We start from the raw sequence: 23,147 nt of genomic DNA, 5'->3' as shown, positions 1-23,147 counted from the left end.
TAAGAAATGAAAGTGCTAAACAATACTGAAGGAGTTGTGGGACTCTGTAGCAGTCACTTGATGATGGACAACACATACCCACAGTTGGCACAGTTGAAGTGATCCGGGTGGTAAGGGTCATTCTTGAATATCAGAGGCTGCTCATCAATAATTGCATGACACTTCTGGCAGATGTACTTCCCTAGTCCTCTGGCCTTCTCTCGGTTGTGGCAAGGGCGGCACAGATGTCTACAAGAAGAATTGTACATTTCATAGCGAGAAATTAAGTCCTATACAAAAAAGGCATGCTTGTAACAGTCCTATGCAAAAACTTGATTTGTACTTCAATGGCTTTAATGCAAAGCTGTCCAAAATTCCGAAAGCATAAGCCCTATTTTCATTCATCTCTTTCTGGTGAGCCTGAGGAATGTTCTTTAGTACATCTGCCTCAAGCATAGCTGACATGATTACCTCCCTTGAAAACTGAGCCCCCCAAAAATAAGTTTCAGATATATAAGGCTCTGTACTACTGTGTTGCTCTTAACCTGTCCTATTGACTCTTAATTGATGCTGGATAGCTTCTAATAAGTACAGCTAGCTCATAAGTGCAACTCACATCTGCACTTCAACTTGATCTTTGGAACTACTGAATATTTGGACTACCGATAGTTTTCACACTTAAGTTAAACACTGATTGTGTGTGTTTTTTTTCAAAGGCATGCATCATTTCTGTTAGTAAACTTTTTTTCCAAGATTGCTTCCAGTCAAAGAAATGTGAAAGTATAGCTTCAAGTATAATTGGCCTGAAACATGAATGTCAGTCTGAATATTAATACATAGTCCATCTCCAAACTTCAGAATCTACCTTCGATACTGAAGTCTCTACCAACACTTGTGCTTAGCAGAGAACCCTTACAACATTTTTAAAAGGAATATAACTGTGCATGTGAAGTCTTTCTTTGCTTGTCCCGCAATGCTCATATGGCAATAAGCAGGCACCCAGTACGCTTTCCAATGCAGTATCACTGTACAGTAATGTGCTTTTACACTGGCACTTGCATAACAAAAATGCCATTCCTGTCAGCCAATGCAGTGTTATTTTACAGAAAGTCACTTTCACCTTGTTCCTACATACCACACAAAGCACAAAACCACACATGTAACCTCTTTTTCTGTTAGATTCCATGCTTCCCTGGCAACACCACACAGGAACTGGGCAGAGCAGTATTTGGGATGGTCAGGAAGCATGATCAGTCTTGCTGCTGACATATTAATGTGGTGGGAGGATAGGATAAAGGACAAAGCAGCATTTCCTGCTCCTACTGTAATGTCTGCAGTTAAGTAATGGGTAGAGACACACAAGATACCAGAGGGCTAGTAGATGGATAGCACTCATGCATACATTCATAAGAAACGTTACCATTATACAGTATATATCACATTTGTTGAATGCTCAGAGGAGATGTGACAGTGTATCTTTTCTGTCATATGATGTCACCCACCTGCCAGCATTCTTGACAAATCCAATGTCTGCCAGCACCTGCTGACAGATGTCACAACGGAAACACTCAGGGTGCCAGCTGTTATTCATTGCTTTGATAACACGGCCAATGATGAATTCACCTATGAGGAAACGGTCGAGCATTAGCAAAAAGACAGAGGCAGAACTATTAGCTTATAGCTAAACAAACAGAGTGATTTGTATCCACAGAAACAGGATATAAAACTGTGCGCTGACTATACACACATCTATAAAACGATAGCAAAAATGCAGGCATGAAGATAAGTATATCAGGCAGCAGATCATAAATGAGCAATATGAAATATTTAGTGGCGCCGTCGTGGCAAATACTGTTATTTTCAATTTAAAGAACTGGCGTTCAATGTTAGATTGCAAGTAGGATAAAGCATGAATAGATTTTGCTCTATCTGGATAGTCTGAATTTTTACCACACATTCCAACCTGCATGATAGTTTCTCAGATTGATCCACTGGTTGGATCTGGCAAACAAGCTGTTATCAGTTGGTCATCTGGTTGTTTGTCAGCTGTATACACACCCAACTTATCTTCCAACAGACAAGTTTGGAAGAGAGTTGGACAGATTGTTGCCAGGTGTGTATGAGCCTTTAGGCTTTGTACACTTGAGCCAATATGCAAAAATACATCTCTGAGAAACAATGGGGTCAATTCATAAAAGGCTGTCCCGTAAAAAATCTGACCGGGAAAATACTGCATTCGGTATTTTAGACTTTTGTGTGCTCATAAAAATGAGCACAGCTGCGATAGAAGTGCGGCGATTTATCGAACTGTTGGTAACATCAGAAGAGTAGCTGCCTGAGTTTTTACTTTGTTGTTCTCTGTGCAGAGACAGCGTTACAATATAAGAGGCATCCAAACTTCCTTTTTAGATGTGCATGTTTTGTTATACTGCCTCTGCTTGCCCTGAATCCGCTCTGAATCTGTCAATTAGTCTTTCTTAACAATCTAATAGCCACAGCTTAGAAGAACTTCAATAAACTTTACACATGCCAGGCTTTGTGATGTTCACCTCCAGCACATGCACATCTTAAAGGAATACTGTAGGGGGGTCGGGGGAAAATGAATTTAAGTTACCTGGGGCTTCTAATGGTCCCCGCAGATATCCTGTGCCCGCGCAGCCACTCACCGATGCTCCGGCCCTGCCTCCTGTTCACTTCTGGAATTTCAGACTTTAAAGTCTGAAAACCACTGCGCCTGCGTTGCTGTGTCCTAGCTCCCGCTGATGTCACCAGGAGCGTACTGCACAGGCCTAGTATGGTCTGTTGCGCAAAAAGGTGGATCAGCGCAACACCAGGCCGCCTCAGAATGGCCTCCATCAGAGATGCGCTGAGCCCCCCCAGGAACTACAAACGCACCTTGAACCCAAAAGGAGAAGCTCTGCATATACACCAAAAGCATGGCTGTTAAGTGGGAGCAGCTGACCAAAAACGAATTACATTAGTTCATAGCAAGGAAATGAGCAGCGCTACTTAAAAACAGACTAGTGCCTACCTGCGAAAGAGTGCAAGCCCCACTTGTGGGGTCGAATACACACCTAGCATACACATGACCTGTCTACCACTAGAGGAGGATGTTGGTTTACATTAACAGCTTGCATGCAACCTATTAAGTACTCGTCCCTCCCACTGCGAAGAAGTCAATCCTCCATGGGAGGGGCCTAACACTAACTAAATCCTAACCTATGTATATGCAAAGCCTGGGTGCGGATAATCAAATAAAATCGAAAATTGCGCAAAAAGGTGGATCAGCGCAACACCAGGCCGCCTCCGAATGGCCTCCATCAGAGATGCGCTGAGCCCCCCCCCCAGGAACTACAAACGCACCTTGAACCCAAAAGGAGAAGCTCTGCATATACACCAAAAGCATGGCTGTTAAGTGGGAGCAGCTGACCAAAAACGAATTACATTAGTACATAGCAAGGAAATGAGCAGCGCTACTTAACAACAGACTAGTGCCTACCTGCAAAAGAGTGCAAGCCCCACTAGTATGGTCTGTGCCTGCGCAGTACGCTCCTAGTGACATCAGCGGGAGTGAGCAACGCAGGCACAGCTGGTATTTCAGACTTTAAAGTCTGAAATTCCAGAAGTGAACCGGAGGCGGGGCCGGAGCATTGGGGGGTGGCTTTGCAGGCACAGGATGTCTGTGGGATACCATAGAAGCCCCGGGTAACTTCAACTCATTTTCCCCCGACCCCCCTACAGTATCCCTTTAAAAACAAGAATTTAAGAGGTTAAACAACCAACACAGCCGAAGGTATGCAGGGGACGGCTTTTTTGTTCTGATCGCTCTGCTGCTGCCTGGGGGGGGGGGGGGGAGATCTCACTGCTTCTGCTTGTGAGTCACACAGTCCCGTACAGACTTCGCTCTCTTATCACCACTACAAAGTAGGCGGTATTCTTCCGTGCCATTACCCCCTGTTCTAATCTTTATGAATTGACATTTACTGACATGTGTTGAGGTAATTACCCCACAAGTCGATAATTTACCGCACTGCTCGGAAATTTCAGCTTTTCATGCGGTAACAGCTTTTATGAATTGACATTTTCCTAAGTGCTCAGTAAAGTCAGCTGTTTTCTGCATTACCGAATGCGGTAATGCTTTATGAATTGACCCCATTATGATCAAAATGATCGGGCTGTATTCATTAAGGGCCCATTTCCACTAGAAGCGGTGCGATGCGGCTACATTGCCGCATCGCGGGCGTCCTAAAACCGCACGGCAATGGAATAGTTTCCACTGCGTGCATGTTGTGCGGAGCGATCAGAGAATCTGCAGCATGCTGCAGATTCTTGCAAGGCCGCATCTGCCCGCAGCCGCGTCCCATCTCCTCAATTGACTCCTGAAGTGACGCGTAGGTAGCTGCATTTGCATCACTATCCCTGTGGAAACAGGCCTTTAATGCGAACTCTCTTGCAGACCAACCAGAAACCATTGTTTTAAGAGCTGTTGAGTGACCAGATGTGCTAGCAAATTGCATGTGCATACAGCACAGCATGTGCAGGAGCAAACGAAAATATCCAGTCGATGTGTACTGAAATCTAAGGAAACTCACAGAATCCATAATAAGTGCCATCACATATATTTGCAAATTGTTTCCCGTTTCCAACTGATCATCAGGCCTGGAACTCACTAGGTGCGCTTTTCTCAGCGCTTTAAGAATTGAAAAGCTTTTGCTAATGTAATGCTATAGGTGTGATCCCACTAGAGAGCTTTTTCAAATCATTAGCGCTTAGAAAAGGCTTCTAGTGGGTTTCAGCCCTCAGTCTATCAGAAAAAATGATTGGCAGAGAGGCTGCCGGTGTACACCGGCAGGTTGGCTTACATGTACAAGCCCTATACAAGCATTCTAAAATTATCTCACAGCTACAGAACAAAGTAATACCATATCATCTGACCAACTAAAAAGCAATCACCACCTAAAACAAATTTCAGCTTTGCAGGATTGCTGACACATTGCATTACATGCTGGATTTTAATTTCTTGTGTGAAATCTAATAATGTATCCCCACTGAAACCTCCCACTTCTGCCTAAAAGGCACACTTGATATAATTTGGGAGTCCAGAGCAAGATCAGGGATGTTTAAGCCTTTTGGGCAAAGGTTGCTAAACAAGTTTATGTGAGGAAATCTCATTGAAGCCACCGAAAAATACAGGAAACTGTAATGACTCAGGCCGTCCAGTATAGTTTAATCTGCCACAGGAAAAGTGCACAAAAAGATAAGAATTCCTACTCACCACACTGATGGCAGCAAGGGGCAAAGAGCATCTGAAAGTCATGTTCACAATACTTTCTACCTTCAAACTGGAAAAATATGAAAATTAGTGTAAACATAATTAAAACACAAACGTACACAAAGCAAAATATTGCACGCTAGATATCACACAAGATCACCACCAGACCTGACTTGTCTATTAAAGAAAAAAAAAAATCTCTGTCATAACATTAAAGATGTGTAACTACTTTTTATTACCCATACAGTTACCATATTTGCTTTTGTGCCCAAGTAATATTGTTTATTTACAAATTACAGTTTATCTGCTCTGAAAGCTGCCATTGCATTGTATTGCATAACTGCTATATTAATATATTAAAATCTATCTAGTGATCATTTCTCACCTTTCTCATGTGTGCACCGGAGTATAAGCACTGCTGCTAATGTTTACAGATTGTGGCTGATAAGGGAATGTAGACAGAAGGCAATGGCCTCAATTCACTAAGTTCATCTCCTGTAACGTTTCTGAGCTGTGTTTCTAGTGTTATCACCATGGTGATGAGGCATGTAGTATTCACTAAACAATTTACCTCAAGTTAACTCTTCTGTCTAAGTTAAAGGACACCTGAAGCATGAGGGATAATGGAGGCTGCCATGCTTATTTCCTTTTAAGCAATACCAGTTGCCTGGCTTTCCTGCTTATCTTCTGCCTCTAATACTTTTAGCCATAGACCCTGAACAAGCATGCAGCAGATCAGGTGTTTGACATTATTGACAGATCTGACAAGATTAGCTGCATGCTTGTTTTTGGTGTGATTCAGACACTAATGCAGCCAAATAGATCAGCAGGGCTGCCAGGCAACTAGTATTGTTTAACAGAAAATAAATATGGCTGCCTCCATATTCTTCTCACTGTAGTTGTCCTTTAAGGTTAGATCTCTAAAGTTAACTATTCAATCCTTAGCCACTCCAGGACCGAGTCACGCTCCGTGATCAGCCTCCCAGCAGCGATCGTCGCTAGGAGACTGTTCGCCGTCTATTTACTGTGTACAGTAATCCAAATGAGGAGTCCGCACACAGTCTTGGCTAGAACAATTTATTATTATTATTATTATTAAGTATTTATATAGCGCTGACATATTACGCAGCGCTGTACAGTGTATATATATATATATATATATATCTATATATCTATCTATCTATCTTGTCACTAACTGTCCCTCAAAGGAGCTCACAATCTAATCCCTACCATTGCCATATGTCTATATTATGTAGTGTAAGTACTGTAGTCTAGGGCCAATTTTTTTTTCTTAGAGTGAGCCAATTAACTTATCTGTATGTTTTTGGAATGTGGGAGGAAACCGGAGTGCCCGGAGGAAACCCACGCAGACACGGAGAAAACATACAAACTCTTTGCAGATAGTGCCCTGGCTGGGATTCGAACCAGGGACCCAGCGCTGCAAGGCGAGAGAGCTAACCACTACGCCACCGTGCTGCCCATGTGCACTATTTATTGCTCCATCACATACACATGCAGATAAATCTTACCTGTACGGCCGATTATCGTTTTGGGGCCGCCAATGGGTCCCCTTTATCAAGATATAGGGCAGACAAATATGTACATATGTGCATATTTGTCTGCCCTATGCCTTGATAAATCGGACCCATTGGCGGCCCCGAATTGATTGTTGGCCGTACAGGTCAGATTTATCTGCATGTGTATGTGATGGGACAATAAGTGGTGCACATTGTTCCAGCAAATACTGTGTGCGGACTCCTCATTTGGATTACTGTATTGAGCAGCTTTGGAGTTCAGCACCCATACACCATGGTGTGCGGTTCTACTTTTTGAATATTTACTGTGTACAGCGCTGCGATCCACGGCAGCGCTGTACTGGGGGCAGCCCATTTCCTGACAGAGGAGGCAGCAGGTGGGTGAAGCTATATTCTGCTTGCAACTGCTCCTCCCCTCCCTATATACTGCATGTGAAAATAACTACAGAAGTGATAACTTAAAGAGAACCCGAGGTGGGATTTAATTATGTTACTGGGGCACAGAGGCTGGTTGTGCACACTAAGACCAGCCTCCGTTGCCCCATGGTGTGCCTCCAGGATCCCCCTGCGCGCCGCTATACCCCCCGCAGTGCTGGCGACACGCAGCGTGTCGCCAGCACAATGTTTACCTAAGCGCTGTCTGTCAGCGCCGCTCCCCCGCATCAGCGCTACTCGCCCGTGTCCCTTCCCTCCCGCTGATAGGAGGGAAGTGACGCGGGCGGGTAGCGCCGATGCGGAGGAGGCGGGGGAGCGGCGCTGACTGACAGCGCATAGGTAAATATTGTGCTGGCAACGCGCTGCGTGACGCCAGCACTGCGGGGGGTATAGCGGCGCGCAGGGGGATCCTGGAGGCACACCATGGGGCAACAGAGGCTGGTCTTAGAGTGTACAACCAGCCTCTGTGCCCCAGTAACATAATTCAATCCCACCTTGGGTTCTCTAACCACTTTGTCCTCCTTGACGTATAAAAACGGCAAGGAGGACAGGCGCGCTCCCGCGGCCGATCGCGCGCGTGCACGCTCACTCCCGGCCGCGGAGTCGGTAGCCACGGAATCAATGTATCGGGCTATGGAGCCCGATCACTGATTCCTCTCCCCCGCTGAAAAAGCGACAGCTTCTCTCGGAAGCTTCGCTCTTTCTGAAGCTGTGTCCCTCTAAGCGTACATTGTACGCTTAGAGTGACGTCATGTAAACAAAATCGAGATTGCCATCTTGTGGCCAAAAAGTAAAACTACAAGTAAATGCCAAAAAACAATACACCAATATTTCCCCAAATAAAACACTTTTATATCCCACCCTCCCAAAAATGCCCACATAAAATGTTTAATAAAAAAAAAACAAAAAAACATTACTATAAAAAAAAAAACAACACAAATATTTACCTAAGGGTCTAAACTTTTTAAATATCTATGTAAAGATGAAATATTTCTCTCTATTTTTTTTTTATAAGCTTGTAAATAGTGATGTATGCAAAACGGAAAAAATGCTCTTTTATTTCCAAATAAAATATTGTTGCGATACATTGTGATAGGGACATAATTTAAATGGTGAAATAACCGTGACAAATGGGCAATAACAATACGTGGGTTTTAATTATGGAGGCATGTATTATTTTAAAACTATAATGGCCGAAAACTGACAAATAATGAATTTTCTCATTTTTTTTCTTATTCTTCCAGCTAAAATGCATTTACAGTAAAGTGGCTCTTAGCAAAATGTACCCCCCAAAGAAAGCCTAATTGGTGGCGGAAAAAACAAGATATAGATCAGTTCATTGTGATAAGTAGTGATAAAGTTATAGGCTAATGAATGGGAGGTGAACATTGCTCGGATGCATAAGCTGAAAACGACTGAGATGTTAAGTGGTTAAGGACAGAAGTGCTAGGACAACACTCTCACTGTGAAAACTTATCTCTACACTTATCTCTACACCTTAATAAGGCTAGCTTCTTTACTGAATTAACACTGCAAATACCTATCGATGTGTGGTGGTGAAGATTTCTCCTGCCTAATCACCAGCATGAGGTTAGTGAATTGAGGCCAATGTAATCACCACCTAGGAATCAGCACTAATAACCACTGAAGAAGAAGGTGCTGTGTTTAACTGTTTGAATGCTGTTCTGCTACCATTTTCTTTATGGTCATAGGTAAATACCGTAAATAATCTTTTAGAGCAAAGAAGAAATGCTGAGTTTCACTAAGGCACAGGTATTAAAATCAAGAAGGTGCACAGGCTGATTTTGAACCTCTTTGCCATTTTATGTGGTCATCGAGAGCTTCAAATGTGCAATATTGTTCAGAGTCTCTAACCTATTTAGCGGTATGCCCGACACTGTCGGCCATACCGCTCTGTGGTGCCAGGAGTCCCCCATAAATAAATAAATGTCCCAAATGGCTGCAAATCCTCTAGCTAGCACTAGGCTAGCTAGTAAGAGCTAGCAGGGGCACCCCTGGATCCCCGCCGATCCCCTGGTTTATACATTACCCCCTGGATCCAGCGATTGCGCAGCCTCCCGGCACAGCTCCGGTCTCTCTATGGGGAGGATCGGGTTTGCGCATGACGTCGGCGACATCATGAAGTCATCTCCGATCCTCCCCATAGTGAAGACCGGAGCTGTCTTGAGAGGCTGCGCCGATCTCTGGAGCCAGGCTGGGTAATGTATAAACGGGGGAGCGGCGGATATCGGGGGGTGCCGGGGACTTCTTCTAGCTAGCCTAGTGCTAGCTAGAGGATTTATAGCCATATGAGACATTTTAAAATCGGGCAGAAAGTAATAAAACCTCCTGAGCGGCGTAACGCTCAGGAGTTTAAAGAGAAACCAAGAGATAACCAAGGATTTTACTTTATCCCAGTCAGTAGCCGACACCCCCTTTCCCATTAAAAATCTTTACCTTTTCACAAACGGGTCGTCAGGGGGCTCTGTATGGGTGATATTGTGGTGAAACTCCTCCCACAGTGTGATGTCAGGACCATGGTTCTGACATCACACTGTGGGAGCCTTGTTGCATTGTGGGAAATAACAGCCATTTCCAACGGCCAAAAAGGCAAGCAGCATCTCCTTCCACTGACATCACCTGCCAGCAGTAAAAATGTCACTATGTGAAATGTCAGAATGTAAATCAGGGAGAGGAAAGATTTTACAATGGACAAACACTGACTAAATCATTTATACATAATTATTGTGTTTACATTATTTTCACTGGAGTGCCTCTTTAAGGCCTGCTGCATGTTATATGTGATTTCTAGCTAGGTTTCCCTGCATCTAAAACAGTATCCAAACATCCAAGAAGAAATCTGTATCGCAATTTCAATGATGCACCAAAATCACAGCCGAAATGCAACAAAAATAAAACATCTCCAAACCACAACTTCATTAAAACCGTAAAATTAGCACGACTGATTGCCACTGAAGGTAGCCACACACACCTGACATTTTTTTTAAATATTTATTTTCAATTTGAGAATTACAATCAATTTTCCTGATTCACTGTAACATATGAAATTTATGACCAACGTATCATACTTGTGTTCAATCCTTCCCCAATTATGAAAAAGAAATTAAGGAGCTCTGATAAAATCTGAAGCTGTACTGGGTAGGGGGCATAATCAAATACTTACCGCGCCTCCCGTTCCCCTCCATCCCCCGACGCTCTTCTCCGGTCAGTCCAGTTCTCCTGGGCGACTCCAAACCTGGAATATTGTGCAACACATGCGCAGTATGTTCATTCTGCTCCCCTGTGGCCACGCAGAGTGATGTCACAGGACAGGAGCACGCTCGCTCCCCTCCCACTCATGCCAGGACGCAGGAGGCTCCTGTCCTGTGATATCATTATACGGCGGCCACAGGGGAGCAAAAGGCGTGGCGCAGTATGCCCAGGTTTGAATTCACCCAGGAGAACAGGACTGACCTGTGAAGAGCGGTGGGGGGTGGAGGGTAACGGGAGGCACGGTGAGTATTTAATTATGACCCCCTTCCCAGTACAGCTTGTATCTACAGTCTGTAAAACCAATCGTTTTAGGCTACGTTTCCACTAGTGCGGTGCAATTCCGTTGCGGAAAACGTGTACCTTTTTTTGCATATTTTTGTAAGTATGTGATTTTAACCATGTCAGTGCCTGTGTGCTTTTACATTAATTTTACGCGAAAAAATACGCAAACTCGCATGGAAAATTTGCATCTCCCTGCATCAATGGGTAGTAGACATTATTTCAACAGCAATCTCATCTAATACTGACTGCACAACTGTGGTTGCAAGCTGCAAAACACATGTAGAAAGCTATGCTGTACAAAGCTATAAGGCCGGGCGCCCATTTGCAAAATCGCTCTCAGCTTTTTCAGAACTTTATGCAATGTGATTTTTTAGTGATTTACAAATCGATTTAGAGGAAAGCAGTTTTGAGCCCCGCTTTCCTCTATTAAATCCCTGCAGGACCCATGATTGCAATGTTGACAAATGGCAATTGCTCCTGTGGGCTCACCTCCATTAACTTTCATTAGCCTAGTGATTTTGAAATCACGACAGTGATTATTACACAGACACAGAACATTTATATCGCGCTTTTTTCCTGGCGGACTCAAAGCGCCAGAGCTGCAGCCACTAGGACATGCTCTATAGCAGTGTTAGAGAGACTTGCCTAAGGTCTCCTACTGAATAGGTGCTGGCTTACTGAACAGGCAGAGCCGAGATTCGAACCCAGGTCTCCTGTGACAGAGGCAGAGCCCTTAACCATTACACAATCCAGCCACTATTAAACACAGCAAATATTTTTAAGGCTATACCCCTGAAAAGCTTTGCTTGCTTTCCAATCCCACAGCAGTTTAGCTATATGATGGCAAACTACCACTTGCCTGCAGAACCATTTGTCAGAGAGGGGGATCCTTTAGTAACATTTTGTAGGCAGGCAAAGGTGGGGCAGGGAAAGTAGCGGTGGGTCATGCAGGCGAACAAGGGTGGCTCCCAACCCGACATATTTTGTAACAGGTGTTCTGTGAGAGAAATAGCAGGATTCCAGATCAAAAATAAATAAGAAGAAAACCTTATTCAAGAAGAAACCAACTCATTCATGCATTTCATTGTGGACATAAGTCAAGCTGCAGACACTTTACCTCATAGAAGAGACCCTCTGGAAACTGCTGGAAGCACTGAGCACATACAAAGCACTGCTCATGGTACAACTCTCCATTGCTGTTCACTATCTTCTCTGCCGGAGCAAAGCCAGCCCGACAACGTTCACACATCGCATTTGCCAGAGCGTTCGCCATGTTGCTGAAACAAAAATAGACAAGTTAGGAACTTGGGAAAACAGCGAAGGGTTCCACTATATATTCTTGTTTCTTCGACTATGCTTTATATATAAAGGAGGGATATTGGCCACAAATAGAAAGCAGTATAATCGGTATTGAGTGTGTCAACATTCAGCTAAATGCAGATGATACTGTTCCACAGTTGCAATGCTTCCTGCACTGTGAAGCTAATTACATATGTAGGAAGAGATGAGGTACTGGACTATGAACATGCACTCTGTACTTAGGAGAAAACTCTAAATTGTGCTGATTTTAATCCTTACAAAAAACATTGCTTCCTGAGACCCTTTGAAACATGCACAGCAAAGCTGAAATGGAAGTTGGAATTTCACTTTAAGAAAAGACAATCAATTAAAGAACTGTTGTGACCTTGTTATTTTATGCTCAATGTTCTGTATTTAATCTTCAAAGTAAACCTCTGGTGTGGAGTATGTAAAGGTTAATCATGTATGTGAAAAAAATAAAATAAAAAATTGGTGGGTGGGGGTTGATGAAACATACCTGTGTTCTGTGTTCACTAATCAGGAGGGTTTTGCCCCGCCTCTTTGTAAAAGGCCTTTCCTCCTCACATCAGCTTTCCAGTGTGCCAGAGATGAAGAATACTTACAGTTTTATACATACCTGGGGCTTCCTCCAGCCCCATGCACTCGGATCGCTCCCACGCCGCCGTTCTCGGCTGCCTGCAGCTCCGGTAATTGGTCCCGTTACCACGGCCAGTCTGCGCAAGTGAAGTGCGCTCTCTATGTAACTCCAGCAGCCTCTTGAGAGATACGTAGAGAGCGCACTTCCTTGCGCAGACTGGCCGAAGTAACGGGGCCCAATACCGAAGCTGCAGGCGGTGTGGTTCTGAGCACATGGGGCTGGAAGAAGCCCCAGGTATTTATAAAACAGTAAGTATTCGTCATCTCTGGTACACTTTAAGGCTAGATTCACAGATAATTATTACAGCCCGTTTTCTAGACATAAACTGACGGGACATGTGAACGGACTATGTCATTTATAGGATCTATTTAGACATGTCGGTTGTAAAATGTATCCATCATCTCCGTGTCTCACAATTTTTACGGACTCTACATATGCCGATGGACAAAACTGAGCTCTATACAGACAGACCACATACGCTCTCACTAGTGCTTTTCACAGAAAATAGATATGCGCTCTAAAAGATAAGCAACAGCATAATAACATTGAAAGAAACATTTGTTACAGCCGATACAAATCCTGCAATTATCTGCAGTGTGTCTACTTCCTACTTTCTGCTGCTGAGGCAGCTAGCCGACACAGCTAAGAGATCAAATTACAGTTAGAATTAGTCACAGATGAGTGTGAATTAGACAGGATAAACTAATACATAAAGGGTGCATTTCTCTAGGTTTTCCTTCAGGCCTGTGCAAGAGTTCAGGTCCACTATAAAGCGTACCTGAACTGACATGTAATATGGTGAGATAAACAAAGGCACAGGTCATACTAGCCCTATTAACCACTTAAGGACCAGCTAACGCCCATAGGCATCAGCAGGTCTTAAGTGGGTTACCATGGAAATGGCCGCTCGATCGAGCGGCCTTTCCATGTCAGTTCACGGAGGGTGTCTCCGTGAACAGCCGGAGAGCCGCCGATCGCGGCTCTCTGGCAAAATGTAAACACCCGGGGAAGAAATCCCCGCTGTTTACATCATACGGCGCTGCTGCGCAGCAGCGCCGTGACATAGACCAGCGATCCCCGGCCTCTGATTGGCCGGGGATCGCCGGCATATGATAGGCTGAAGCCTATCCTTCAATGCGCAGGACAGATATCCGTCCTACGCAGCCCATGGAGGGAGAGGGAGGGACAGGAATGCAGGGAGCGCGGAAAACGCTGCGGAGGGGGGCTTTGAGGCAGGGGTCACACTTATCGGCTTTCGTACGCGTTTTCTGCACAGAAAAACTGACTTCAACTGAGAACTCATGTTAATAAGCAAGGTCACACTTTAATGCAGATTTCGCATGCAGAAAAAAAACTTACATCTTGCGCAATTTGTCAGTTTTCTCTATAAATTACATTAGCTGCTCTAAGGCAGGGTCACACTTGTCTTTCAGGTTTCTGAAAAGTGTAGAAACTGAAAGACAATCGTGACCCCTGCCTCAAGAGCCCCCCCCCCCCCCCCGCAGATCACAAACAGCCGGCGGCGATCAGACCCCCCACAGCAGGACATCCCCCTAGTGCGGAAAAAAGGAGGGGTGGGGGAAGTCTGATCGCCAAGGCTCAAACCTGATCGGTGCTGCGGGCTGGAGAGCCCACGCAGCACCGATCACTGCAGAAAGCCCTGGTCCTTAAGTGGTTAAGAAACTAGGAAATAATGTTGAGTCCCTTTCTGTTTTCCAGTGCAAGCATAAAAAAAAATAAAAATCTAGAGTTGTCATCTACCGTGGGTTGAAAAAGTATTCGGCCCCCTTGAAGTTTTCCACATTTTGTCATATTACTGCCACAAACATGAATCAATTTTATTGGAATTCCACATGAAAGACCAACACAAAATGGTGTACACGTGAGAAGTGGAACGAAAATCATACACGATTCCAAACATTTTTTACAAATAAATAACTGCAAAGTGGTGTGTGCATAATTATTCGGCCCCCTTTGATCGGAGTGCAGTCAGTTGCCTATAGACATTGCCTGATGAGTGCTAATGACTAAATAGAGTGCACCTGGGTGTAATCTAATGTCAGTACAAATACAGCTGCTCTGTGAGGGCCTCAGAGGTTGTCTAAGAGAATATTGGGGGCAACAACACCGTGAAGTCCAAAGAACACACCAGACAGGTCAGGGATCAAGTTATTGAGAAATTTAAAGCAGGCTTAGGCTACAAAAAGATTTCCAAAGCCTTGAACATCCCATGGAGCACTGTTCAAGCGATCATTCAGAAATGGAAGGAGTATGGCACAACTGTACACCTACCAAGACAAGGCCATCCACATAAACTCACAGGCCGAACAAGGAGAGCGCTGATCAGAAATGCAGTCAAGAGGCCCATGGTGACTCTGGACGAGCTGCAGAGATCTACAGCTCAGGTGGGAGACTCTGTCCATAGGACAACTATTAGTACAAAAATGGCCTTTATGGAAGAGTGGCAAGAAGAAAGGCATTGTTAACAGAAAGCATAAGAAGTCCCGTTTGCAGTTTGCCAGAAGCCATGTGGGGGACACATGAACCATGTGGAAGAAGGTGCTCTGGTCAGATGAGACCAAAATGGAACTTTTTGGCCAAAATGCAAAACGCTATGTGTGGCAGAAAACGAACACTGCACATCACTCTGAACACACCATCCCCACTGTCAAATATGGTGGTAGCAGCATCATGCTCGGGGGGTGCATCTCTTCAGCAGGGACAGGGAAGCTGGTCAGAGTTGATGGGAAGATGGATGGAGCCAAATACAGGGCAAACTTGAAAGGAAACCTTTTGGAGACTGCAAAAGACTTGAGACTGGGGCGGAGGTTCACCTTCCAGTAGGACAATGACCCTAAACATAAAGCCAGGGCAACAATGGAATGGTTTAAAACAAAACAACTGTTAGAATGGCCCAGTCAAAGCCCAGATCTAAACCCAATTGAGAATCTGTGGCAAGATCTGAAAACTGCTGTTCACAAATGCTGTCCATCTAATCTGACTGAGCTGGAGCTGTTTTGCAAAGAAGAATGGGCAAAGATTTCAGTCTCTACATGTGCAAAGCTGGTAGAGACATACCCTAAAAGACTGGCAGCTTTAAGTGCAGCAAAAGGTGGTTCTACAAAGTATTGACTCAGGGGGGCCGAATAATTACGCACACCCCACTTTGCAGTTATTGATTTGTAAAAAAATGTTTGGAATGATGTATCATTTTCGATCCACTTCTCACATTTACACCACTTTGTATTGGTCTTTCACGTGGAATTCCAATAAAATGAATGCATGTTTCAAGTGGGCCGAATACTTTTGCAAGCCACTGTATATAAATAAGCTTGTCGGATGCAATCTGTTACGCAGCAGAGGTCAGCGCTATATAAATACAAAATCAAATTTCTTTCGGTATTCCTGCTCTTTTCCAAACAGACAGATATGCTACTTCCTAGTCACAAATGGTTTAACTATGCACTGGATGCTTATTATCCAACTTAGTATTATAGAGACTAACAGTTTTCAGCTTTCTCTAATAGTCGGGGGGGAATCATCATCCAGCCAGGACTTTTACTGGCTAAACTGATCATCAGCAATTGTTTAGGCTGACAAAGTCCTCCAGCAGTGACATTAAATAACTGCATGTTTAGGTGAGCAGTATGTACTTTCCTATGGGGGAGCTATACAGCTCAGCACCTTGAGATAAAGCAATTGGTCTAAAAAAAAAAAAAAAAAAAAAAAAAAAAAAAAAAAAAAAAGACTGGCAGTTGATTGCACAGACATTCTTCCGAGATGAAGAGACTGCGCTCCATTTCAGTATAACCTCCGGTAACAGTCCAATAGCAGCTATCTTTTATAATAACAGGCCTTAGGAACACTGCACAGACAATGGTTGCCGGGATTCAAGTAGGGGATGGGCAATGAGATGCAAATAATTCCATTGCATGCACATTTTATGCACTTGGGTCATTCAAAATCACTTCCTGTCTATAGGATTAGCTCAGTTCCCAGCTGCATAGAAAATGTATGCAAGCCTGGATTATTAATCCAAGTCACACAGTATATTTTTATATCACGTGAAGCAAACAGACAATGTAGCTTGCAGTGCATGGGATTTTGTTCCCAAATTACAGAGCTGCAATGCACACCAATGTGAAACTTTCCTGCAATATCCCTTTTAGGAATATACCTTGTATAATCAGCAGTCAGGAAGAAGCTAGTTATGTAGTTTCTATACATCACATGGAGATTTTTACAAGCCTATTATGCTATGTCACTTTAAGTAGCATATCAGAGAAAGTCATCAGTACAGCTTCCTTGCATACTGAGAAAGGACAAGTAGACTGAGGCTAGGTTCACAGTGGTCAGTTGCATCATTCACACGTTATAATGACTGTGAAATGTAATAAGGACTGAATACAAAGCCTGCCTGCAGTGACTAATGCTGCATACACACTTGAGATAAAAGTCTTTGGAAAAGGCAAGATCACAGACCAATTTAACCCCCTTCCATGTAGTATGAGAGCCAACCCCATCAGATAAAATCTTTGCAAGATGCTGCACACAAAGATGCCCGTACACATTAAAAATAATTCAAAATCTGCAAAAGATCTCTTCCTGCAAAAGATCCATCTTGTTTAACAGACTTCATCTGCATATCTTGCAATCATCTGCAGATCTGAAAATCCATCCTGGTGGATCTGATCTGCAGATGATTGCCTGTTAAACAAGGTGTGTATGATGATCTGCAGATCTCATAGACAATGAATGCATTTTGCAGGAATGGATTTTTTGCAGATAATGATCTTTTGAGTGTGTACGGGCATCTTTGTGTGCAGCATCTTGCAAAGATTTTATCAGATGGGGAGTGCAGCTCCATAGAATAGACTGTATAGAGTATGGCTCTCATACTACATGGAATGGGGTAAAATTGGTCTGTGATCTTTCCTTTTCCAAAGACTTATCTCAAGTGTGTATGCAGCATTAGGGCGGGTGCACACCAGAGTGGTTCTGGAGCGGTTTTTAAAACGCTTGCAGGGGGAAAACCGCTTGGCTAATGAAAGTGAATGGGCTGGTGTACACCAGAGCGGCTCGTTTTTTCCACAAACGCAAACTCGGGGGCTGCAGCATTTTTTAGATTTCTGTGGCGTTTCTGCCTCAAGGTTAATGTATAGGAAAGTGAAAAATGCTAGATCAGAGCAGTTTCCAGGCGTTTTTGTTACAGAAGCTGTTCAGTAACAGCTTTACTGTAACAATATATGAAATCCGCTACACAAAAACTCTCCTAAAAAACGCTCTCCTAGAATCGCTCTGAAATCTGCTTCAAAAACCTCTAGCGTTTTGCAGATCTGCTAGACGTTTTGGGTGTGCACTGGGCCTTAGAATAACAGGATCCATTACTGTGAACAGGCCCACAGAATAGTATGGACAATGAGATGACATGCAGAATTATTCTGCAATGCAACTGACCACTGAACAGGGTCAGAGTCTATTAATGTGATACATGTACCTATTTTAAAGAATAAGAACCTGTACCTAGATTATTGCCAACCAAAATGATCATTTGTGATTGCTTTGTGTGGCTAAAGTGTCCCACAAGTTTACTCAGAAGTCCCCCCAAAAAAATGGTTACTGGTAATCGGATATTCTGGAAAACCTTGCTAGAGTGCTGTGGTCATTCCATGGTGCAACCCACTCCAGAACAGGCTGCTTGGCAGAAAGTATGTTTGTATGAGTATCTGTCATTAAAATGATCAATAACAGTTTTGTCTGACCAAAGTCTAATGTACCTAGCTTAATACAAGTTTAGATCACTGACTGAAGTTAGCTTAGCCTGTAATCACAGTTCAGCCAGGACTGTGGAGTCAGAGTCGGAGCAAATTTTGGGTAACTGAAGTCAGAGGTTCCATAAACTGAGGAGTCAGATGATTTTTGTACCAACTCCACAGCCCTGATAAGTATTTGACTAAGGAGTCGGAGTTGAGGAGTCGGTGCAACTTGGGTACCTGGAGGTGGTTTCATAAACTGAGGAGTCGGATGATTTTTGTACCGACTTCACATCCGAGTTCATCTGTGTCACTCATGAACATCCACAAACTTGCATCAAATATACTTTGATTAATGTAATTAGGAGCAAATTCTTAAAAATTATCCATTATAATATTGGCTGTTCAGTCCCCCTGAACATAAATATCCAATATATTTGGGGGGTACTTATCCGTTAGCCGGGCACATCCTCTAGGTGGCGACAAAACTCCACCAGAGTTACATCTTTCCCTACTATCCATGTCGGCCTGGAGGGGGAATAGTAATTAGCGCCACCTAGAGGATGCGCCCGGCTAACGGATAAGTACCATTTGGGGCTTTAAAAGAACATTCCAGTATTGGGAATCTATTAAATTGTTGGCCTAAACGTCCAGGGCTGTGAAGTCGGAGTTGAAGCAATTTTGGGTACCTCCAGTCGGAGTTGGAGGTATTATAAACTGAGGAGTTGGGATTTGAAGTCGGATGATTTTTATACCAAATCCACAGCCCTGGTAAGTATTAGACTAAGGAGCCGGAGTAGAGGAGTCTGAGCTATTTTTGGGTACATGGAGTCGGAGGTTTCATAAAATGAGGAGTCGGATGATTTTTGTGCCGAATCCACAGCCCTGTAAGCTTCCCAGACCCTCCCATAATGATTCACCCTAGTAGATTAAGCTGTCCTAAACAAAGTATTACCACTATGGAAAAATAATTCAGTAATGTGTAAGATAATTAGCTTTAACCTCCCTAGCAGTATGGACAGAAATGTCCATCCAAAAAAACATGCTGTGAACAGTATAAACGTGCATACACATCAATACTCTCCTGCACTGTATACTAGACCCTTGCTTGACACATTTTGGCAAGTTACAAGAATTTTTTTTTAAAAAAAAAAAATAAGTTTTATTACTGTTTGCACAGAAATCCTGGGAAAATTAAACGCCAGAGAATTAAGGCTATGGAATCGGATTTGGAATTGAGGAGTCAGAGTAATTTTTGGGTACCTGGAGTCAGAGTTGGTGGTTTTGTAAACTGAGGATTTAGGATCTGATGATTTTTGCATTGACTCCACAGCCCTGCTCTGCTTACTAGTTACTAGCTGTGATACTACCAGTCAGCTCCCACTAAGAGGTTACGTTTGGTCTAGAGTAGACAGTACATTGCCGCTATACAGTCTTCTTCTAGGGAGTATATTCTTCTTGAAGTAGAAAGACCAGCATTGAGCTTACAACACCAAATATAAAAAAAAAACAAAAACCTAACCCCTAATCTCAACACTAGTCTGTAACAGTCATAACATTAACCCCTATCTAACCCTAGAATTAATCCTTATCCTTGCACTAACCTATATTAACCCATTCTCACACTGTACCAGAACTAACCTACAATTAACCGATCTGAAAAGTTGCACCGTATCCACCATCCAAGCTTTGGTGTACCTGTGTAAAGATGCACGACTTAGGCAAACTGGGCGTGGAAGGTTTCAAACTCCAGTCAGGCCTGGCACCAACTTGCAGTGCTTTTCTGAGTGCTTTGAAAAGCTCTTGATAATGTAATGCTATGGGTGTGATCCTTGAGCGATGAGATTTATAAAAATCTCCCATAGCATTGCTTTTTCAAATAACTAGCGCTTAGAAAAGGCTACTCCTGGGTTTGAGCCCTTAGACATTTAAATATTACTGCCTGTGTGACTGTTGAGCTAGCTCAGGTATGGGCAAACTCAGCCCTCCAGCTGTTACGGAACTACAAGTCCCACAATGCATTGCAGGAGTATTACAGCCACAGTCATGACTCATAAAGGCAAATGCATTGTGGGACTTGTAGTTCCATAACAGCTGGAGGGCCGAGTTTGCCCATGCCTGAGCTAGCTTCACCTGCAGTGTGATATTGCCCCATCTACACTACCAGCAACATCTAGTGGGGATAGTACAAGGCCAAACAAACTGTATGTACCCTGTGGCATTTGCCAGTAGTAGTGGGTAGAACACTTTGCCACATGACAATTTTGCACTGTGGTACCAAGAATGAGGACAAGTCCCAGGAGTGCTTCATGTAGGAAACTCACATAAGCTGTATTCACAACAAGAATTACAAGCCATTTAAGATGAACTTTGTTGTAGGTACAGAATAAATATTTGCCACAAAGAAAATCCTCTTCATATAAAAATCAACAAAAAAATTACATAAATGAAAAAGTTAAAGGGATATCACACACACACAGAAAATGCTGCCATAGCATGGAATGGTAATATGGTAATAAGTAATGCTTTCTATAAACAGGAAAACAGCACTTCTAGAACTGTAAAGCTACGTCCATAAAACGCAGAACACAGCCTCTTCCTCTCAAGCAAGCACCATTATGACAAATGTAAACATTACTCCCATCAGGAATCCAGATAAAATCACATCTCCACTTACAATCGGGCATAGAAGTCGCAAATCTCTTTGTATACTTTGACATCACTGCGCCTCCGTTGCAAGTTGGACACTGGCTTTTCATCATCTTCTCCCCCACTTTCCTGGGGGACACAATTACTGGTGACTTCCATAGGAGGCAACTCTCCATTCTCTGGAATATCAGGGTGTATCCTTGTCTGAAACTCCATGATTTTCAGATATCCACAGTATCCGATAATCTAGCGCTCATCCAGGCTGGGAATAAGGGTCCCACACTGTACACAGGACTACCCCAGTGTCAGACTGACACAGTGACTCATACTAGGATACATTACAGTGCTGCCCACATTCCACAGCACAGATTCCAACTAAGGCTGTGGAGTAGCGAACACGTCACTTATGATAGGTGGGACTCAGCTGCTCGCTGCTGTTGATGTTAAAGATTCCATTCCCTCCAAAGGGAGGAAGCCGGTCAGTAGCTCAAAATGGTTTATGGCTCTCACAGGAGACATCACTGATTGTACAGACTCCTCTCCTGAGCTGCACAAGCAGCATAAAAACCCTTCATATCTAGCTGAAAGAAACACGATCCACTTAATAGGTTACTTTTGCTTTTATGCCTGTATACAGTACAGTGGTACGGTTATTGAAAAAGACTAGCATATAGAGTTCACTGTGCCTTGAAGGACAACTGAATCGAGAGGGATATGGAGGCTGCCATGTTTATTTCATTTTAAGCAATACCAGTTGCCTGGCTGTCCTGCTGGCCCTCTGCCTCTAATACTTTTAGCCACAGACCCGTAACAAGCATGCAGCAGATCAGGTGTTTTGACATTGTCAGATATATGAACATTAGTTGCATGCTTGTTTCTGGTGTGATTCAGACACTACTGCAGCCAAATAGATAAGCAGGGTTGCCAGGCAACTGGTATTGTTTAAAAATAAATAAATGTCAGCATCCACATCCCTCTCACTACAGTTGTCCTTTAAACAACTTCTTACACAGGTTAGCTGGTCTCTGTCCATCATACCACTGTAAAACAAGGAATGTCAACCAGATGCACATTTTTCTGAATTGATGCAGAAGTTTGCAAATTATGTGTGCAAATTTAAGCAACTTGAAAATGGACCAATCTCACCTTGCTGAGATCAGATTCATCCATTTTCAAATTGCATTTATTTGCATAATCTGGCATTACCTTGGAATTATTTGCATCTCTCAGACTATCTCCACTGCAAAACAGTTTCACATGTTTACAAAACAAGTCAGTGGTTTGTTGGTGTGAATCTGCAAAAACACACGTAGCAGCTTGATTTGTACTTAAAGGTTCTGACACAACCTTGCTTGATACATTTCCCTCTGTGCAGATTGTATATACAAGGAGTCTGAGCATTCAAAGCTAGCGTTTCTCAACATTTTTTTTCAATATGTACGCATTACAAAAGCTCACGCTTTCCAAGTACCCCTGGTGTAAGTACTCCAAATTGATTAACAGTAATACCTGTGTGTATGTATTTATTGTGTATAAATGGTTTCTATGCATTCCCTTTTGTTTTTATATTCAGATCTGTTTATATATAATTTCTAAAAGACATACTTGGTATGTGTAATTAACTTTATCAAGCCCAAGTACCTCCTGAACTAATCAGAAATACCCCCTGGTGTACACATACCGTAGCACATGTTGAGAATTAGGATATAGATTGCCTGCATTGGGTAAAAAGGGCACACCGCTCACCTGGTACATTGCTGCAGTATAATTACTAATATTCTACTATTGAAATTCTCACTCACCCTTTTCACTGGGTGCCTTTAATAGATGTATGCATAGACTGCCTGGATATTATTCTTATGATAAACCTGCTAGGACTAAAATCTGTATAATGTCATTGCTAAACTCATTTTATACTGAAAACATCAAGGCAGTCACACTAATGGAAAGAGGGTTTTACTACATAGCCACTAATAAATAGATTCCCATACACGGTAGAAGACCATTTAACA

At 43.2% G+C, this 23,147-nt stretch overlaps 1 protein-coding gene and 1 long non-coding RNA gene across 8 annotated transcripts in view; one reads left to right on the top strand and one right to left on the bottom strand.

Annotated features, from left to right (window-relative positions):
* Nucleotides 1-23,147, bottom strand: part of LIMS1 (LIM zinc finger domain containing 1) — a 139,718-nt gene that overhangs the window by 18,194 nt on the left and 98,377 nt on the right. For 5 of the 7 annotated variants that reach the window (XM_068268288.1, XM_068268287.1, XM_068268289.1 and 2 more), the window contains exons 2-5: nt 11,894-12,053; nt 5,255-5,321; nt 1,482-1,602; nt 79-228 (exon numbers count right to left, since the gene is read on the bottom strand). In XM_068268288.1, coding sequence (XP_068124389.1) covers nt 79-228; nt 1,482-1,602; nt 5,255-5,321; nt 11,894-12,049 — 494 coding nt within the window. In that variant the 5' untranslated portion in view covers nt 12,050-12,053. Of the gene's footprint in view, nt 1-78; nt 229-1,481; nt 1,603-5,254; nt 5,322-11,893; nt 12,054-21,163; nt 21,457-23,147 lie in introns of those variants that run through there. The other 2 variants (XM_068268283.1, XM_068268284.1) reach the window with 2 other exon arrangements.
* LOC137546185 (uncharacterized) overlaps nt 1-23,147 on the top strand; it is a 147,110-nt gene that overhangs the window by 43,193 nt on the left and 80,770 nt on the right. The gene's annotated exons all lie outside the window — the stretch shown is intronic.

This window comes from Hyperolius riggenbachi, chromosome 2 (genome assembly GCF_040937935.1).
Source record: "Hyperolius riggenbachi isolate aHypRig1 chromosome 2, aHypRig1.pri, whole genome shotgun sequence".
NCBI classification, from domain to species: domain Eukaryota; kingdom Metazoa; phylum Chordata; class Amphibia; order Anura; family Hyperoliidae; genus Hyperolius; species Hyperolius riggenbachi.
Note: the sequence above shows the minus strand (reverse complement) of the source record. Positions and strands in the feature narration are given on the sequence as shown.